The sequence below is a fragment of the Netta rufina genome (genome assembly GCF_964035555.1).
Source record: "Netta rufina genome assembly, chromosome: 3".
In the NCBI taxonomy this organism is placed as follows: Eukaryota; Metazoa; Chordata; class Aves; order Anseriformes; family Anatidae; genus Netta; species Netta rufina.
The window spans coordinates 17140798-17160783 of record NC_140125.1 but is presented as its reverse complement, the minus strand read 5'-3'; the positions used below and the strand labels follow the sequence as shown (position 1 = coordinate 17160783).

At 36.1% G+C, this 19986-nt stretch overlaps 1 protein-coding gene across 24 annotated transcripts in view; it reads right to left on the bottom strand.

Moving 5' to 3' along the window:
• The window catches only part of NRXN1 (neurexin 1), a gene marked incomplete at both ends in the record, with an annotated part of 708589 nt that overhangs the window by 201222 nt on the left and 487381 nt on the right, over positions 1-19986 (bottom strand). For all 24 annotated transcript variants that reach the window (XM_084284087.1, XM_084284084.1, XM_084284067.1 and 21 more), the window contains one exon: positions 13141-13322. In XM_084284087.1, coding sequence (XP_084140213.1) covers positions 13141-13322 — 182 coding nt within the window. The remainder of the gene's footprint in view (positions 1-13140; positions 13323-19986) is intronic.

The following is a 19986-nucleotide window of genomic DNA, read 5'->3' as shown; positions in this document are numbered from 1 at the left end:
AATTAACTTCTTTGCCTTCTCTGCTATTCCACCTGTTGTCAATACATCCCAGACCAATTCCTGTCTTTTCTTGCAGCAAATTGCAATCAGCTGTAACTTCCCAATCTTTTCTGCAGAACTGCTTCTTGGCCACAATTATTCCCTATTTTATAGCTGTGCATTTGATTTTTCCATCTCTGTACTTTCCTTTGTAGAAATTCATCTTCCTGATTTCAGACTATTTCTCCCCTTTATCAAGATTATTTTGAATTTTAATCAGTTCTCCACGGTGCTTGAAACCTCTGTCTCCCCTCCTCCCACACTAGCACAGCTTGTTGTCATCATGTACTCTACTACAGCTGTGACAAGGAGACATGCCTGTGTTCCTTGAGTTTGAAAGTGCAGTGAAAAGCAAGAAAGAAGAAAAGAAAGTCAACATCTTAAGGATTAAATAATTTAAATACCCAGCAAAACTTTTAAAATGTAGATTAGGAATAGAAACCTAGAAGTCTTAAATATCATTAAACACAGACCTGTGGTCATGTTTTAGCTCTGAGTAAGTCATTGCCCATGAGTTTAGCCCTCGAAAATGCCCTTCCCTATAACTGTATAACCACATTAACAAGGAATAGGAAGTATAACCAAGGTGTTTTGTTTTGTTTTATGGACCAGGCAATATGGATGGGATGGATCACATAATTCTTGCCACACTTTCAGACTTGTTCTCATCTTTATTATATGTTTCCTGGAAACAAATACCCAAACCATATTTCCAGGGTTTCATTACCTACTCTGTATTGTACTGGTTTTACTTTTTTTTTTTTTTTTTTTTTGGAATAGAGTAAGTGTTAGCCATCCTATTTTAGCCTCTAACTATATACTCAGGTGTTTTTCCAGACAAGCAATTAGAAGATTGGAAAGTTTCACAAAATGTTCTTATGAATTGATCCACAGAGAGCAAACAACAAAGCAACAAACGACTGCAACATCCCATGGTACTATTACAGACAAGAGCTGTTGCTCACTGAGCAAAGTGACTTGCAGACATGTACACAAAATCTTGCAATTAAAAAAAAATAAACACAAACCCAAACCTTCAAACCACCTCCAAAAAACAACATAGCTTCTATCCTACAAGCAACCTCCGTATGCAGATACAAATCAACTGCTAAAAACAAACCCTTTTCAAATCAAAGGCTGACAATTTTTCATTAAAACACTCGTTACAGTATCGTTTTTAGGAATTTTGTTGTGGTTCCACTAAAAAGTCAAAAAGTCTCTTTCTTTGAAAACAAGCAATACAGAGTCCCTTTGCCCTTTTCTGCTTGCTGAATAACAAATCAAAACACTACAGAAACTTGGGATAACAGGGAAGGCTCTCTGGAAAGGAAATAAAACAAAACCAACTTGTCAAATGGGACTCCCTGCTGCTACATACCATGTGGTGCTCTACTGAGCTGCATCTGTTCAGCTATTAAACATAGTGGTGAATATGATACCAACAGCAGTGACATTATCAAATATGCTGAGTGGTTATTAAGTCTCTATAGCATAATCTTTTCACTTTTTATTTTAATTGGTAGAAGTTACTGTAAAGTAACTTCATGTATGATAATGCTCTTTGTGCTTGTCCCTAAATGAGAAGGCACTGCTACATAATCCACAGTGAGCCTTAAAAACTCCATCTGCTGTGCAAGGAAAAGGCTGGCAACTTTTCCCTCAGGAACTCTGTTGTTCCCTAAAATTCACTGTGTCAGGAAAGAAACCTTGTACGGGGAACTATAAGGTTTCGGGATAAGAAAAAAAAATAATAAAAAACAATCTATAGCTTTCAGTGCATAGTCAGTTAAGTTGCGAGTCCACCAAGGTTGAGGGCTGAACAGATAATTACAAGACTCCAGCCCCAAAGGGGAGTACGATGAGGTCCTTGATGCTGTAATGCTTCAACCCCTCCCCTTGAATCCAGAATGCCTAGGATAAAGAGGAGTACCTGACCCAACAGTTCTCTCCCCCAGCAGGAAATGCAGAAAACCAGTCCTGTATGAGTAGCATTTCTTAGACCACAGAGAATGTACAATGCTACAGCAGCAACACAATTTACATCTCCACAACGGAATATCTGGGCTTACATTTGGTCCCTTATCGAATACATAATATCAGCTACAAATTCTAGCACAAGGAGTTAAAGATGTGTTAGTAGGTTCATGCTGATGCTCTGAAGACTTCTGGCTAATTTCAGAGAGAAATGGCAAAACTGAAGGACCTCTTTTTTTTTTTTTTTCTTTTTTTTCTTGGCACACCTTATTCAGTGTAAGCTAGGTAATTATCAGAAAACAAGGAATTCATGAGTCGTTCCTTGAGCTAATCTCACCCTCTGGAGCATAAGCATTCTTCAGCGCAAATGAGTTTTATGAACAGAAAGACATTTAAGCTTCCTTAAACACTTAACAGGAGAACTCACCAGTTGTTAGTGCAATTGTTATACACTAAGCATAAACGACCAGAACACTGACAATATCAGTTTGTTAAACCCTTAGCATGACTGTTATTGCTGCAGAAATGCTTGGGACCGGCCTGATCTAAGTGAAACAAAAATGAAAACATACAAACAAGGAAAAAAAACAAGAGACTTAATAGTGGCAGCGGCACATTGTCAAACAGGAAGAATCACAGTAAGATTCATAAGGAAGGCAAGCATTGCACACCCATGACCGTTGTTGGGCGTTGTTGGGGAGAGAAGGTTGGGGAGAGAAGGCTATTCAGCTCTGGGAAAGCATATACTGTTACACCAGCTGTAGAGATGCTTTAGTGTCAAGCATGTCAAGCTTGGTTAAGAGATAAAAATCATTAATCAGCATAGGCACTTTATTGAAAAGCACATCATAGAATATCTGAGGTGGAAGGGACCCACAAGGATCATTGAGTCCAACTCCTGGGTCCCAGAAGGACCACCACCCCCCTCCCGGGAAAAAAAAAAAAAAAAAAAAAAAAAAGGAAGAATAAAAAAGAAAAGAAGAAAATGATGAAGAAAATGAAAAAAAGAATGAAGATACAATTGTTACCCTGGGTTTGGGGAAATCCAAATTCCCTGCTGTAGCTCTATTTCCCTGGTGCAATGAGTTACTGTCAAGAGACTACAAATGTGAGGTAGCTAAACTGGATGAAAGTAAGAATCAGACCCAGTGTGTCCAGTTCTGCCCTTTGGTACACCAGATTAAATTCAATGATTTTACTCCCTGGTGGCATAAGTGAGAAGTGGGAAAGGCTCAAAGATGATAAAACTAGAAGGGGAAAAAAAAAAAAAAAAAGAAAAGACTAACTAAACAATAAAATGAGTTTCCAGTTTGGTGATGAAACTTAGGCATCAGAGAGCATAACCTGTATCATATAAGTGGTCTAATTAACTAATTATGAATTACAATTAAGGTAGTTTCTCACAAAACCTGGATAGTATTAAGACAAACTTTACTTATTAGCACAAGTTGATTAACTATAATACCTATGTTTACTTAAACAAATGCCTGAAGCAAAGTAGCAGGTTTTGTGAAATTATCTCTGTACCTTTCACCTTCCAGCAGGAGTTTTCTAGCCAGATATAGATCCTGCTTATACTTACTCGTATTTCTGTAGCTTCTTCAGATAAATTAATAGCGGAAGTGTCAGAATGAGAATTAATTGGAGTTAGGATCAGAATATGTTCAGGCTACCAGCTGTGCTTTCCACTTGCCTTGTCCTGCATTAACAGGCTAATCTTGTTGACTGGTATTAAAAATGATATTGTTCATACTGCATGTTCATTGAAAAACTGCTACACCAGTACTTTGTGCTGCTGCATAAGTAAATCCTTATTCTCATTTAGAGCTCATAAATTTAAAAGACATGGAGATAATATGCCTTATCTTGGGTTCTGGCTATTAGCCCTCAGAAACACCTTGATTCTGTACTGTGCAAACCTGGCCCTCTTTCAGTGGGCCACAGCAATCTGATAGTCACTCCTTTATTCAGACTGCCCTCAAGAGCTAAAAGCACAGTCTAGGATACACTGAAAGTGATGCCATTGCTCACATCTGTCCGTATTTTTTCAAAACCACACATTGTCAGCCCAAAGCGCCTACAACCTGCAAAGTGATGGACTCTAACACCCTAGGTACCTACTCATTCCACTTGGGTTTGACCCCTAACACTCCCACACATGACTTCCAGGAAGGAGGAGGAAGTGTTAAACTTTTTGTGCTTCTCTAAAATTAGAAGAGAACTAGACAGTAACAAGCCAGGAAATATCAGGGCTGACTCCATTGTATTACTAGATACAGCAAACAGTATATGCATAGTAACATATACAACAGTTAAAATAAACAGAAAAGTATCCATGCAGTGATCATGTCCATAGGTGGACATGAGTGGCTAGCTCTTGGAAGTGACCTTCAATCTTCCAGAGCTTTCGTTGTCCCAACAATCACAATAATTTCCTTTGATTCTGTGCTGAACAGTCAGGTTTCAGTCAACTTCTCAACTGTTGCAAACAGCTATTAAGTTCTTTAAAACTTAATAAGGTTGCTAAAATGTCTGCTAAATTTTTCATCAGCTCTTTTTATGCAAGGCAATGTTCTGGAAGAGTTAACGCCAAGTTATTAAAATATCTATAACTTTCATATGCAAGGATGTTGGTTAGCAACCAGTGTGTAAGGATTTTTTGGATTTTGGATTAGATGAACCTAGTTAGACTGAGATAGGTAGTGCCAGTTTTAATAAGAATAACTTAAGGTCTATTCCCTTAAGACTGTAGCATATTAAAAAACATTTAGACAATCAAAATATCAGTAGGAGAATATAATGGCAGCTAGGAGGATGCTGCTATGGAGGAACAATGGACTATTTATTTATGAACAAATATTTTCATCCTCCTTTCTGAATTCAGAAATTTGCTATTTATACATAAGCAACCTAGACAAGAAAGGACATGTCTCCTAATTGTGGCCACATGCTTATTTGTTTTGTTCTTTATTAGACTGAACCAACTAATGGTCCTGCTCAAGAAGGTCTTCCACATGCATACATTATGCAACCACCATTTATAATGAACCCTCTGCTCCTTTAGCTATACAGCATCTCATTATGTGGGAAGGTAAAGGTATGTAATCACTGAGACACTAAGAGGTTGCCACCTGCTTCACAAGAATTTGTTGGGACTGAAGAATATGCACAGGAATTTGTGAATTTGTGTTTGAGGACACGATAGAAAAATACTTAGAAAACAAGGGAAAAGGGGAGAGAAAGAAAGAATCTTTGGAAGTAATTACGGGAAGTAATCTGACAGTACTTCAGAGTTTTTAGAGTAACAATGTCAAAAATAAAAGATGCTTTATGAAGAGGTCATGAGCTTCCTTATGTTGATTACACATGCTTGCTCTTTTGCTTGCCTCTCCAAATTAGTCTACTTCACTTCTCAAAAACGTGCATCTTTTGTTTTGAGTATAACATGACTCAGCCCCAAGCCCCTCTAACCGTAGTATTTTTAGCATGTATTTTTTTAAAGTTCTACAAAGCCCCAGAAGAATTAAGTTCAATATTTAAATTCTTTCCTCATGATGTACTTTAGGTCCTATGTGTGTGCAGTTTGTAGCAGTAAAGTCAAAGGAAGATTTGTCATCAAATTCAGTGACATAGCTTTGGATCTTATGCAGTTCAGACAACAGATGGATTCAAATTACAGCATAATCCTGAGATATGCAACATCAGAAGGGATCGGAGAGTCCATGATCTGGTCTGTAAGACTATTTCATATGACTCCATGGCTGCACACAGTTCTTTCCATATTGTTATCAGATAATTTTATTAATAAATACACGTATAGCTCACCAGAAGTGTTTTAAGTATCTCCTCAACCTCAGGCTCTAAACCTGGGCCAGAACACCTCAGGAGATTCATCAGTGTTGAGGGCCAGAGCATTTTGTTGACCCACAGAGTAAGACAATGAAAGGATTTGCTACCCTCAGTCATGTTTGTGGGCTCTCAGAGATGAGAACTGCCATGCTGCTACAATGGAGTTTTCATGCCAGCATTGGGATTTCTCCTTGCACTCCATGATGGCAGTCACAGGCAAGCTGTTCAATTATATCCTCTGTCCAAATTCCATTCATATTTTTGAGACAGTAATATATAAGTCTGTCCTGTGACAGAATTAGCACATTTCCACAGCCTTCTCTCAGCAATTTTGCCTGTTCACAGCAAGAACTGACCACTGTTGCTCAGTGTTAAATCCTGCTTGGGAAAAATAAAAGGTCAATGTTCTTTGAAAAATAATACCATTTGGATAACAGAGAGTGGAGAATACTCAAGATGAGGCATTAACAAAATGCTTATATCATAAAATCTCTTTTCAGAGTTTTTTTTTTTTTTTTCGTTTGTTTGTTTTTTTTTAATCTATGTCTTTGTTAATACAAAACAGTAACTTAATTGAATAATTTCCAGGCACAGCTTGACCATTTCAGTGGTTTATTTATTTTCTTTCCTACAGACTTAGATCTTTAACCTGATCAGTGAGGTAAATGATTGCTGCATTTAGCATAAATTCCCTAGATTAATTCATTGCTCCCATTCTAATTAACTTAAGTTTGTGTACACTGAATTGCATTCTCACCTGCCTGTCTAGTCCCACAAATGAGTCTTTGATTGTAGTGCTTTTCATTATTCAAACCCCATAAGCAAGGCTGGAAATGCTTCTTTCCTAGGAATTTTTCTTCAGTTTGAACATTTACACATAATCTGATGCTACTTTTTTTGATGTTCCCCACACGGAAAAAGAACACCGTGCATAACAGTACCTATAGTGTTTACCATATGCATATGTTAACAGAACAACATCAACAAAATCAGAATTAACTACCATGTATCTAAACAAAATAAGCATCAATATTAGCAGAATTCTGGCTTAGATAACATCACCCATAAGTAATTTTCTTGTTGCTCAAAGTGGCAGAATATTAAATATCATAAGCCTGTTAAACATAATGGTGTTCTTCCCAGAGTTCCTAAGTGATTTATTCCTGATATACACTGAGCTTATATGATGATAGCCTGATTAACAGAGGTTGCTATGTTTGCTTCCATCAACTCTAGCCACTGATGCACATGCTTAACACTTCAAAAAGATCAGATTCCTGGAACTTAGATTGCCTTTTTTCTTTTTCTTTTTTTTTTTTTTTTTCTTTTAATTTTTTAAGGCCTTCCTGCAAGTAAGTAATTAGATTTTAAAGTCATTACCATTTCACATAAACACAAGCCATCACTAGCCTTAACAAATCTTTGCATTGCACAGATACACATATAACAACAAGGAATTCTATATTTAAAAGATTATTAGAAGAAACATTATCCTGGGATATACGTTCTAAGATTATTAAACTCTTCCTGGGAAAATTAATTACAACCTGATACAAACCACAAAAATAAAAGGGACCATCAGTCTCAGTGAAAGTACATTGAACTCTCTAGGCATTGATCCAAATACAGCTAATCAATAGGAATCTTTCAATTGACTTTCCATTTCCATTAATGCTAAGACATGTGAAGTATTCAAAAAAGAATAATGAATTCATTTATCTTAAGACTGCACTTTTTCTCTGTTATGCTCATACACAGATGTCTGATCCTCTTCCTGGCTTTACTCTGAATTATTTCTGTTCACTTGAAGGAAGGTCATTATACTTTCATAAATTAAAATTTCTATATATCATGCACATGTATAATAGACCTTAAAAGTCAGCTATTAAAAACCTGGTGCAGAAGAATACTGCATTTGTATAACTAAGAGACAGAGGGAGGGGAGCAGGAATAATAGTCCTTTATAGTTTGCAAAAAAGCTCCAAAAAATGGATAGGGAGTAATCTGATGGGACTTTTGCAGAAATTTCCATGAGCTTCAAGCTGGAAATGCACACCACTTGATTTCAGAATATATTTCAGATATTGTTGAGAATATTTTTGAACACAAAAATCAACACTTCATTTCGAGATATTCAATATTTCTCTAGTTTATGAAAGTATATCATACCGTATACAAAGCTGAACACACAGACAAGAAAATGGGAAAGCATTGATGTCTTTTTCAACCAAGACAATCTTTGAACCAAAAAGTTACAGATAAAAACTCACAAAAGCTTTCAGTTGATCTTTGTTCATATCATTCTATGGAAAAAGTTTCTAATGAAAAAATGTCTTTCCTGCAATATATATTATAATAGATGTAATATATAAATAGTTGGAACAAAGAGCACAAGCTGAATTTATTCATGATCCAAAACCCAATTTTCTATGAGAAATAATGTGTTTCCTCTCATATGAGGAAACACCTCAGTCATTAATCATGGCCCTGAAGGATCTACAAACACATATTGAAAATCTAAGTACAATCTGATTAATCTATCATGCCAGTACTGCTACATCTTCAGAGTATTTCTGACTAATTAAGTGTAACATACATGGCAAGTATTTATACTGTCTATCTTTAATCATACCATACTTTTTCAGGTAACATTACTACATCTTTTAAAATAGCTTCCCATGCTTTTCTGTCACAGTAGTCATCTTACCAATTTACATTTTCTCTATAGTATTTTTTTATAATAATATTAAAAGTTCTAAGATAAAAACCAAACACAGCCTACCCTGAGTTTAATGATTTCTTTCTATTTTTGTACATTTACAATATACTAGGTAAGATTGTCACTCCTCTCTCACTGGAATTATGGGGAGGGACGTTTTCCCCAGCTTCCCTTAGAGGAGGTTTAGGATAATGCTTCAAAATGCTTCCACATCAGTCTGATTCCTTCTTTCAAACCTTAGGATGTTTACTAACAGAACAATCCTCACCACTTCACCTACTTCAGTAAACCAATGATATCTGTAGCTTAGTTCAATTAGTAATTCACCCCACTTGAGTGATCCCAGTTTAGCTTCAATAGCTAGTATCCTGTAGCTTAACAGGCTTTTCTGGAATGATGAAGCTCTAAGATCTGAAATGCCCTACTGCCCTTCTCCTCCACAAGCACTTCCCATACTTAATTTCAAAACCAGCTGTAATCATAAAAAAAAAAAAAAAAAAAAAAAAAGAATACTTTTTTTTATGCTTCCAAAATACCTAAATTTTAAAATAAATGACCCAAACAGGGAAGACACAAAAACTGCTGACTCCATACATCAGACAGACAAAATATTACATTTTGGTATATAAAATCTTTCACTTTAACAATGAAAGATAGTAACATGGCATAATTTATAATTAAAATAAATTTTAAAAGTGTTTTAAGTCTATTGATGGAAATCTATTCTTCTCATCTTCACTAGTAGAGCAGTTATTACTTTTGCTGTGATGGAGAATGCCAGTTTGCAATATTACCAGCATTGCCAGATAGAGCAATTTAACACGATTTCTAACCTCTTTGAAGCAATATCTTCATTGAACTCTATTTTGTTCCTCACCACATAAAAGGTGGAAGTTTGAGGCTGCAACAGTACAGCGCTTGTGAAAGACGATGACATGCACCTACCTTTCTAATGACTTTCTGTCTAATGGCAGAAGAGGAGAGAAAAAAAGCATAGATAGGAATGGGAATCACTGACAGAATTACCTAAGGGCTTTAGTAGTTGGTGAAAAAGCCAAGCACAGAAGTGCTCACGGTGATTAATGGAACCCTGCATGAATAAGCTGCTGCCTTTTTCCACTTGCCATGGAGATAGATGCAGATCATGTCAGAAGAGGGAAAAAGGAGGATTATAGTAATTCTAAGAGCTCTCTGTCCTTTTTTTTTTTTTTTTTTTTTTTTTTCCTTCTGTCAACAAGAGAAGAAAGTGGCAGTAGAAAAACCCAACTTTTAGACATGGAACATATCTAGATATATTTCCTCTTGAACTAGATCTCTCAACAGAAACTGCACAGGAGGCTACTTCACTTCTATAACAGAAGTCAAGTGATAGCCATGAAAATTAATAGCTGCATCTCTGGATGACTAAGCCATATTAACACCCCTTTCTTGAAGCATAGGTGTGCATACCTATCACACACACACAACCATACCTATACATCTGAGAATTTAAAATACTTGTATTGGAACTGTTAAACATCTGGTAGCAAGGCAGATTACGCATTTTTTGAAACATTTCTCATATTAACAATTGTTTTTTTGGGAAATAAATGATCACTCAAAATAAACGTTTCTAAACTAACGCTAAAGGTGTAATTCAGATGATCAAGTAACAATTTTCCAAATTAGAATATGTTATGAGCTTGATTTCATTGTTAGGTTTACACCATCTTTAAGTAAACATAATAATAAAGAGGGCAAGCACAAATTAGAATACTATAATCAAATTTGTAATTTGCTCTTCCATTGATAGAATGAAGAAGGTTAAGAGTAAACTCCCTCAGAGATCTGTTCTGAAACATCCTGAACAAACACCCTCAGCATGCTAGTGAGGACTATTTAAATTTTTTAGCGCAAAGCAATAGTTTCAAACTTTCTTTCTTTGTAAAAACCCTGCTGAAAATACACTTCAAACCTATCTTTAGACACCTGTCCCAGATTTTGTCACTGGAGGAGATCCAAGTAATTAACAGCCTCCTGGTAAAAAAAGATCAACAACAGACAAAAAAAAAAAAAAAAAAAACACTTTCTATTTTATTGGAAAACTGAATCCCAGCACAACTAAATCATAACTATACCTGTGTTGCAGTGTTATAGTCGGTATAACACAGGTAGGTTATCTATGCACTGTGTATTTAAAGATACACAGGCATTTAGTTCAAGTGCTCATGCATATTTATTAGAAAAATATGTATGGAAATGCATGAAAGAATGCATGGAAAAGAACAAGGAGAATTAGATTCTTCTCTCCTAGTTTTTCTTCCTTCTGCTATTCACAACTTAGGCTTGTTTCTGGTTATTCATATAAAACTAAGTCATTCTTACTGGCTTTGGTGCAAGATGGAAGTTTCAAATGACACAATCTTCCCACTACTTTTATTATAGCTAATTTAATGCAGTCATTGAAAAACTTCATTCCAATAAATTATTTTTCAAATATAATATATGCATGGGCATATACATATCCATAAACATATACATATCCATTTCTATGTTCTCCTTTATTTTTAAAACCACGATGCTTCACAATATCATACCCGTGTAAAATTCTCTGAAGACCCTTTAGTTCCAATGACTTTAATGACATATATTCTTAGGTCCCATGAGTATTTTTGAAAATGCTGATTTTCAACTTCTTATTTGAAATAGATTCTCAGCAATTATATCCTAGAAGTTTTCCAAGATTTCCAAGATTTCCAAGATTTATCTAACAGTGATAAAAAAAAAATCCTGCAGATCTGACACCTTGCTAGATGTCAGGATTTCAGGTCAATCCTCTAGTGTCTCCATTTTAGAGTGAGAACAAAGCGGAGGAATTCTCAGAAGGTCAAGGCACGTTCTAGTGAACTTTCTGTATAGTTATCATGTATATTTCTCTAAAGCATAGTATGCTTCAGAGAGGTTCCCAAAGTCCGTTGCGAAGACAATAGGAGAAGGCCATAGTCACCTCACACAGTAAATACATGCAGGAGTTTCAAAAGACTGCTAAAGATAATCTGTGCTTTTCCCCATCTCTACTAAGCTGATAGTTCTTCTGACAATAGAAAACTCTCAATTATTATTCTTTCATTTATATGCTACAGCATAGGTATAAGGAAGTTACTTAGGTAAAAGCAAAGCGCATGACTGGGCAATAATTTTTGCCCTTTGACATCCTACTTATAATTAATCAACCCAATGTTTTGCTTTAAAATGGAAAAAAAACAAGGTTAGAGAGAGATTGCACAAATATGAATTGGTAGACTTTAGGTATAGCAAATCTAAAATACAAGCATCCCTTCATACGCTAATAACAAAGATAACACTATGAGATGAAAGCACCACATTTCTTCACAGCCAGTGGATCTGGTCTCAGGCTGCAAAGAAATGGGCAAATGATAACTAGGCACGTGATATTAGAGATGGCTTTGGAAAGCAAACTTTTATTTGATTGCTCTTTAGCAATCCAATACTTGCCTTGAAAGATATGGGATCTCACTTTTTCTGGCACCTGGGATAACCTGCTTTGTTCACATTTTTACATTAAGATTTTACAATACCAGCCAGATGTTTTGTCTGTGTTTTTGAATGTAAGAGAATGGTACACACAACCTCTGATTTTTTAAGGCTTTCTTTCTTTGTCTATTTACTCAAGACAGTAAATAAATAAATAAAATAAAATAAAATCACCTTGGACCACAATGCAAGAGTGTCTTTACAGAAATAAGGAGCCTGGGAAGACTGAATACCATAATTCCCTCTAGTTTTGAAAATGATCACTGCAGAATGTTTTCTGAGGGTAAAAGTGTAATTGGTTGTAGATCAATAAGTAATTTCATTCAAAAGGAACTATTCTGTTTCTGAAAGTAGCAAGATTCTTAAATCAAAGTCAAGCTAATATATTAACAAATTTGAGACTAATCTAAACAACAACATTTTATACTGCCCTAGTTATGTTTATCTCAACTGATCATTTATTTATGTTGCCATAAAAATCTAGATGCTTTCAATTTTGATTGCTAGTTATTTGCTTTAGGACAGCTGAAATTACTTTTTCAGACTTCCTAGCTTGACAATCTTCCTTTCTGCTTACAATTTGTCATCACAATAGAATGGTGAAATCAGAGGATAAATTCTAGTATTAACAATAAGCACAGTCAATTGTGATATACTGTATTTCCTCTAGCAGATTCCAGATTAAATCCTCCAGGATTAATACACCTTCTTCTGACATTGCTAAATACCATTTTATGTAATTAGATTGCAGTAAACTGCTATATCTGTACATATGTCACAGTATGATTTTTAATTGAAAAGTCATATAAAGGAGAACTATATAAAGTATACGGTATTTTGAGAATGCCTGAAATCCTGTACACTACTGACTGCTATAAACCATCATCATCTAATTCACTATGAACCCTGAACAGTTCATTAGCGAAATGCTATACTTACATTAAAACAAACAAAAAAGCCCACCCAAAATATAAGAACAATTGAGACAAGGATAAAAACATGCATTTTTTGTTATTAATACTTACAATATGCAGCTCTAAATAATCTCCAAGCCCAGTAGAACTGTCCACTCGTACCAACACAGCTTCTTTTTGAACAGTACTAAAACCTATTGCCAGTCTGTCTGCACGAGTGCTTGGACGATCATTAGGAGGCCACGTGTAAGTGATTTGTCCACCACCTTTGCTAAAGATATATGTTGTTCCCGCTGTAAAGGAGAAATAAAAGAGAATTAGTTCACTTGTGCCAATGCAAACCCACATGGAAATGATGTGCTCTACAAAAATCAAGATGGTCTCATATAACAAATATAGTTGTAAAACAAAATAATGCTATATTTCAACTTGGAGGGTTCTTTATCTCTGAAAATTTTGCAGTAAGCTTAATATTAGTGTTTTTATATAGAATATAGCATAACTGCATATACAGTAATTTAAAATACCATGACTCTGATTCAGAAATGCGTTTCTATCCAAAAGAGTTCTTAAGCATATGCTTGAAATTAAGAACACGTTTCCGTGATGTGTGGAAAATGAATTGAATAAAATGGTTTTCCAAACTGGGCCAACATGGAGAAGAAATCAAGTAATTCCAGTTATCTCATGACAAAAATGCAGCTCCATATATCAACCTTATTTACACTATGAAAATGATACGCTCTATGTGATATGTTATTGTGCACGGCAAAGAGAGACATCAACTAATACAGTCAGATAAGACTTCTACGGATCTGAGGTTTATCAGCTTGTGACAGACGGAGATAACAAATGGAAGGATAAAAACATACCTTACATGTCAGAACAAAAATGCATAATTCTACCATCTAAGAAAACAATGGCATATTTGCATAATGCTTATTGTATAACTTATAAGAGTTTGCACATTATCTCCAAAGGGCACTTACATTTTTTTTTTTTACGTATTTTTTTTATTTATTTATTTTTAAACAAGTGCTGTAATCTTACACCACTGAGCTCTCAGATGCTTTACTTCATCACCAGCACATTTCCTGTTAACTAAAAGAGAAGCATATCTGGACACTTTCCATTTAAAACTTCTATCCTGACAACAGCATATGAATTGTGCATGTGCTCAGTCTTTCATTTAGGAAGTCACTATGGGCTGTCCACTTCTTTTCTACAAAGATAGGTAAATGCTTAGGGAGATACAGAGCATAGTAAATACGGATGTCTGGTTTACTAGTTGTTCTAAGCTGGCTCTCTGTGTGGATACTGTTAATTTTATTAAATGTAATCCAGTTTATGCTCCCCAAAATACTCTACATACTGTCCATGTCCACATAAGGAGTAAGTGCATAACACTGTAATTGTCATTTTCTTATTTTCTTAGATTGACCAAAAGTGCTGCGAGCCTAAAAGAGTATTTAAAAACCTTTGGAGATGTAGAACTTAAAGCTGAAAACAAGAAGTGTTGTATGGCTACACCACTCTTTCAATTTCTAGACGTCTCAAAATCTTACTCTATTGCTGAGTGAGACTGCTTTGAGTCAGTCTCAAAGCAAAAAGGTCACTTGGCCTTTTTGAAATGGTATCCTATATTTATTTCTAACATTTTTTTAATATATATATATTTTTTGTGGAATTACCTACCTACTCATTTGTGTTGTGTGTTGTTTTTCTTACTTTTTTTTTTTTTTCCCCAGTATATTGCCATTGTATTTTATGTACTGTGCACAGCATTTAAAAAATACAGTAAAGATCAATTTACATCAACACTCTTGCAGGACAGCACTGCGCTTCAAATAAATCTCTTGGCTTTTCTCTTGATAGCGAAATACAAACTTGTATGTATTGTAGGAAAACTTGTCAAATCTCTTTAGCAAAGACAAACACAGTAGGAAATCTGGCATTTAAGTTTTAACTTACACTCTAAGAGAAACTGTGGTTTATCATCAGAATGAAGAGTTGTGCAAGAGCAGTGAAGGTACGGGCTGTGCCATAAGAAGGTTTGGTAACAGACACATGCAAAATGTGTCTGGTTTGGGAATCTGTGTGACAAAAACCTAACCTCCTACTTTACCACCCCAACCTTCCCATATGCAATGCTCTGAAATGCACAATAATCCATTGCAGGCTATTCGGTAATGATGGCTGAATGTCCAGTTGTAGTACATCCCAAAACAAAGATACACAGAACAAGTAATATCATCCTTGATGGTCCCAACGTTCTCATTTTTGCAGCTAGTGTTGACTTCAAACCTTGAGCCAGTTAAAGAGTGACAGAATTTGGATCTTCATATGTGGAGGTCACATTGATATCCCTATTGAAATGATTTATTCCGTATTGCTGAAAAACTAAGGGCTTGATCCAAAGCTCATTAAACACAGTGACAGCCTTTCTCTTGACTTCATAAAATACCACATCAGACTGGGAATGAAGTTCTTGTAAATAACAAAAATGAGAAGGCTAAGAAAAATCAACTCCTTACACCTCAATGTCACCAATCATAATGTTTGAGTAGTACATAAGATTTAAGTGGGAGGGCATAATTCTCTTTTTCTTGGTTGCAACAGATGTGTTTACCCAATATAAAATACAAAGAAAAAGCCTGCCAAGCGATAGCAGAGTCATACTGAATAACATGACCCAGAAGTAAGTCTCCAGATCTGAACAATGACACACTTCGTTGTTCTTGTTCAGAGTGAATCTTTGTTGTATTTTTTTTTTGTTAAATGCTGCCCTTCAAATAAACAAATGAAGAGCAATTCATTCCATACTGCTGCAGCTTTAATACCAAGGTCAATGTCAGTAGGGCTGATTAAATCTAACTTTAAATCTTAAATCATGTAGAAAAAACATCAAAATTTTAAAAGTTATCTTTTATCCATAACAACACGTGGCTGATGTTATTTATGTCAAACCTTCTCTCTTATTTATTTATTTTTTTATTTTTTTTATAACTGTACATTTTGTAGCTCTTCACACTGTGTGTCTGGTAACAGGCTGATTAATCCATGTTGATGAATACAGATTTGCCTTTGTCTAAGCTATACAGGGAGTCTCATTCTTTTAATTTCCTGTATTAATTACAAAAAAAAAAAAAAAAGAAGAAAAAAATGAAAAGAAATAAGTTCATAAGCTATTTGAGAATAGGTCCTCTACTGTTTATATTTCAAAAAAGACAAATATAATAAAGTAAAATATATTATGCTAGGATTGATCTAAGCTTATGTTCCAACCCCCATTAACTATTAAAAGCCAGAAACTGAGTAGTTGTTCAAAACTGCCTTGTTTACTATCAATTTTGGATGTGAAGAAACAACAGAGGAAACCTAATTCACTTGCTCCATAAAATGATTTTATGGTCTCTGAGAAACCTTGTAATGTCTCTGCTGTTCTTTCAGAACATTGTCACTGAAAACCAGCCATCTTCCTTTCCTCTTATAGCTTATGGCACTGTATTGTTTGGGATTTATCATCTCCAGAGAATTGAAAGCAGCAGAATTAGTCAAGAATAGCAATGCCATCAGCACAGTACTTACAAGTAGGCAAGTTTGTAATATGCCAGGATATATCTCTCAGCCACAGGATTTACTGAGTAATTCTTTATGTGCCCATGCATCTACACAATGTCCATACAGCTCTTTGAAATTCTGAATAGTGAATGCATGGTTCCTATTGTAACAAACTGCCAGTGGTCAAGATACAGTAACGGTTTTTAATGGCCTCAGTCTCTCAAGTCCTGTTTGTTTGCAAAATTCATCTTTATGAAATAGTGTGTTTATTTCAGCACAGCCTAGCAGCAACTCAAGGACATCTGCTTACCTATACAGCATTAAGCAGATAAATATTTTGTTTAGTATCCATTTACTGTATTTATTACTGTTTAAGACTGCAAAGCTTTTCAATATTTATCCCTCTGAAGTCACATCTAATATAGTTTAATAGTTTTCTCAAATCATCAACAAATCAACAGCTTTCTACATTCCTTGTGTTCATCTCAATTTGGTGTTTAAGGTATATTACACCAAAGGGTAATTTATATAGTTCATTTTTCCCCCTATAATGTCAGTAACTTAATGGTTATTTTCAACAGGAAAATGGCAGACTTAAGATGCTTATGAAGTGAAAGTGGTGGTTTTATGGAGCTTTGGACCCCAGCAGACTATGATTCTACCACAGTACAGCTTGAAAACAAAAGACTGAAGCCTGTAAATGTCAATAATGTAAACTGTTAGCTGCACTGTCATTAACAGTAAAGTAATTTTTATTTTGTTTTTATTTTTATTTAAAGAAGGATAAACGTTACTGGTTATAACAATAAATTACCCAATAATGTAATTTTCTTCCTTTTGTATGTTATCAGTATTTTCTTCATTCTGGGCTAGGATGTGAACCCTTTTATTCCCATTGGTAAGTAATTACTTGCATTGATAAACCTGCTGAATCCAGTGAGACTCTGTGTGCAGGCTACTGCTAATTACCAGGAGTGAAGAATTTACAGTACAAAATGTGTATACACATTTGCACAAACATCTATATAGAGACATTAATCACACTTGTGGTGTTCAGTGGAGCATATAAGTCTCGATTTAATACTTCTCTTTATACTTTGAAATATAAAGAGAAGATATTTTCATCTTGTCCACGGCTGAAGTTTCAGAAAAGTACAAAAATTTCCATATGTATTACTTTACAGATTTCTAATATAAATAAAGAAATTAAAGCTTTAAGTCTAAAACGTGACCTTGCCATGGGAAGCAAGAGGGAATGATTAAAATTAATCAGTTGATCATTTTTATGATGGGTTACAAACCAACTCTTCTATTTCTTCTTAGACTCTGATGTGTTATTAATTATTTACAGAAAACAGATAACATATGCCACAGGGCTGAGGTCAGGAGGGAACAGCCATTAGGGCTAACCATAGGAAGTAGTTTGAAGTGCTGCTGGAAGAAGTTTTTCAAACTAAAGATTACATTAAACTGAACACTTCCTGAAAGACTCCTGACCTCTCCCCCCTAACCCAGTAAGGAGCCTGAATATGGAATGCAACTGCTTTGCTGTAAAAACTACGTGAAGCTACTTTAAGTACCATCTGTTTAAAAGCAGAAGAGGTGTACTGGATGGAATTTTTCAAAAAGCTCAAGCTAAAGTTATAAGAATGGAGAAATGTCTCCTTTTCTGGCCAGGTACCTCTTTGACTCCTGGACAATAGGGTACAATAGTATATTTAAAATGTTCCTTTGACCACACTCATCTTAAAAAACAAACAAACAAAGAAACAAACAAACAACAACAACAACAAAAAAAATAGAAAGTTTTTCCTGAAAACTGAGTGCTTCATCTCCACTGCTCCTTCACGGTCACTCTCCACCCCTGCTCCAATATAGGGTCCCCCCCACAGGATGCCATCCTTCCCAAACTCATCCTGCTTGGGCTTCCCACAGGCAGCAGCTCTTCCAGAACTGCTCCCACATGGCTCCGTCCCACGGGGTCCACCCCCCAGGAGCAAACTGCTCCAGCATGGGTCCCCCATGGACGGCAACTCCCCCCAGAGCCCATGCTCCTGCATGGGCTCCTCTACATGGGCCGCAGCCTCCTCCAGGCCACATCCACCTGCTCCACCGGGGGCTCCTCCATGGGCTGCAGTGTGGAGATCTGCTCCATGTGGGACCCATGGGCTGCAGGGGAACAGCCTTCTTCACCAGCGGCCTCTCCAAAGGCTGCAGGGGAACCGCTGCTGTGTGCCTGGAACACCCCCTGTCCTCCTTCTGCACTGACCTTGGGGCCTGTAGGGCTGCTTCTCACTTCCCACTCTCCCAGCTGCTGATGTGCAGCAGTTTTCTTTCCCTTTCTTCAATCTGTTCTCACAGGGGTGCAAACAACATCATTTATTGGCTCGGCTCTGGGCAGCAGCAGGTCCCTTTGGAACTGGCTGAAACTGGCCTTTATCTGACATGGGGCAGCTTCTGGATTCTTCCATGGAGGCCACTCCTACAGTATCCTGCTACCAAAACGTTGGCATGTAAACCCAATACAACTGTAAGCTCACCAACTGTATAGCATAATTTCTCTGTAGTTACATTAACTGACACTATGATACAATGAATGATCAATGAAACTGTAAGAAGACTCACTGACCAAACCAGTATTGACATAGGCTGTTGGTGGTTTTGCTTATGAACATCTTAATTTATGATCTCATCTTGTCACTGCAGGTAAAGATACTGAAGAAAATACAGAAAAAGGAAGATGTCTGTGGGCATATCATCAGCCTTCTGCAGCACCCACATTTCACTAAGCTGCAGTAAAGCTCAAAACTCAGCTTTTCTGCAAAAGAGACCTTCTGAAGCAACACCATGTGTACAGCAGTTTCTGCTAGCTGAATCCGCAAACTTCCAGCATTGCTTATGATACTACTGCAATCCCTGCATAGCTTAGTACTGCATTGATTGTAGTCTAGAACTGGAGCCTATTTCATAGCATGGGACGTGTCTTAAAAGTTCTACTCAAGAGGTTTCACCCAAACAATAATTAGATGAGGATGACCTCAACCAGCTCAATGATCAGCTGAATTAATTCATTAAAATGAATAAACAAAGCAGTATGCCTGGTACATAAAAGATGCTAAAACAGAAGAGTCATCACCTCATTGCTGCTGTCAGCTGCCTCTTCCAGATTACCTATCAACCAGCCAATACCACTATTAAACAAGTAGAGAAGCCATAGCCTTCTACACATCTTGGCAAACAGAAACAATGCTATGTAGCTATTAATTCAAGCACGTCTTAATGTTATATTGTAAAACTTTCTTCCCAAACCACTAGAGAGACTCTGATTTGCTTGATCATATCCTACAAGGCTTTTCATCACACTACCTCCAAGGTTTGTCAGGGATCTATAAAACA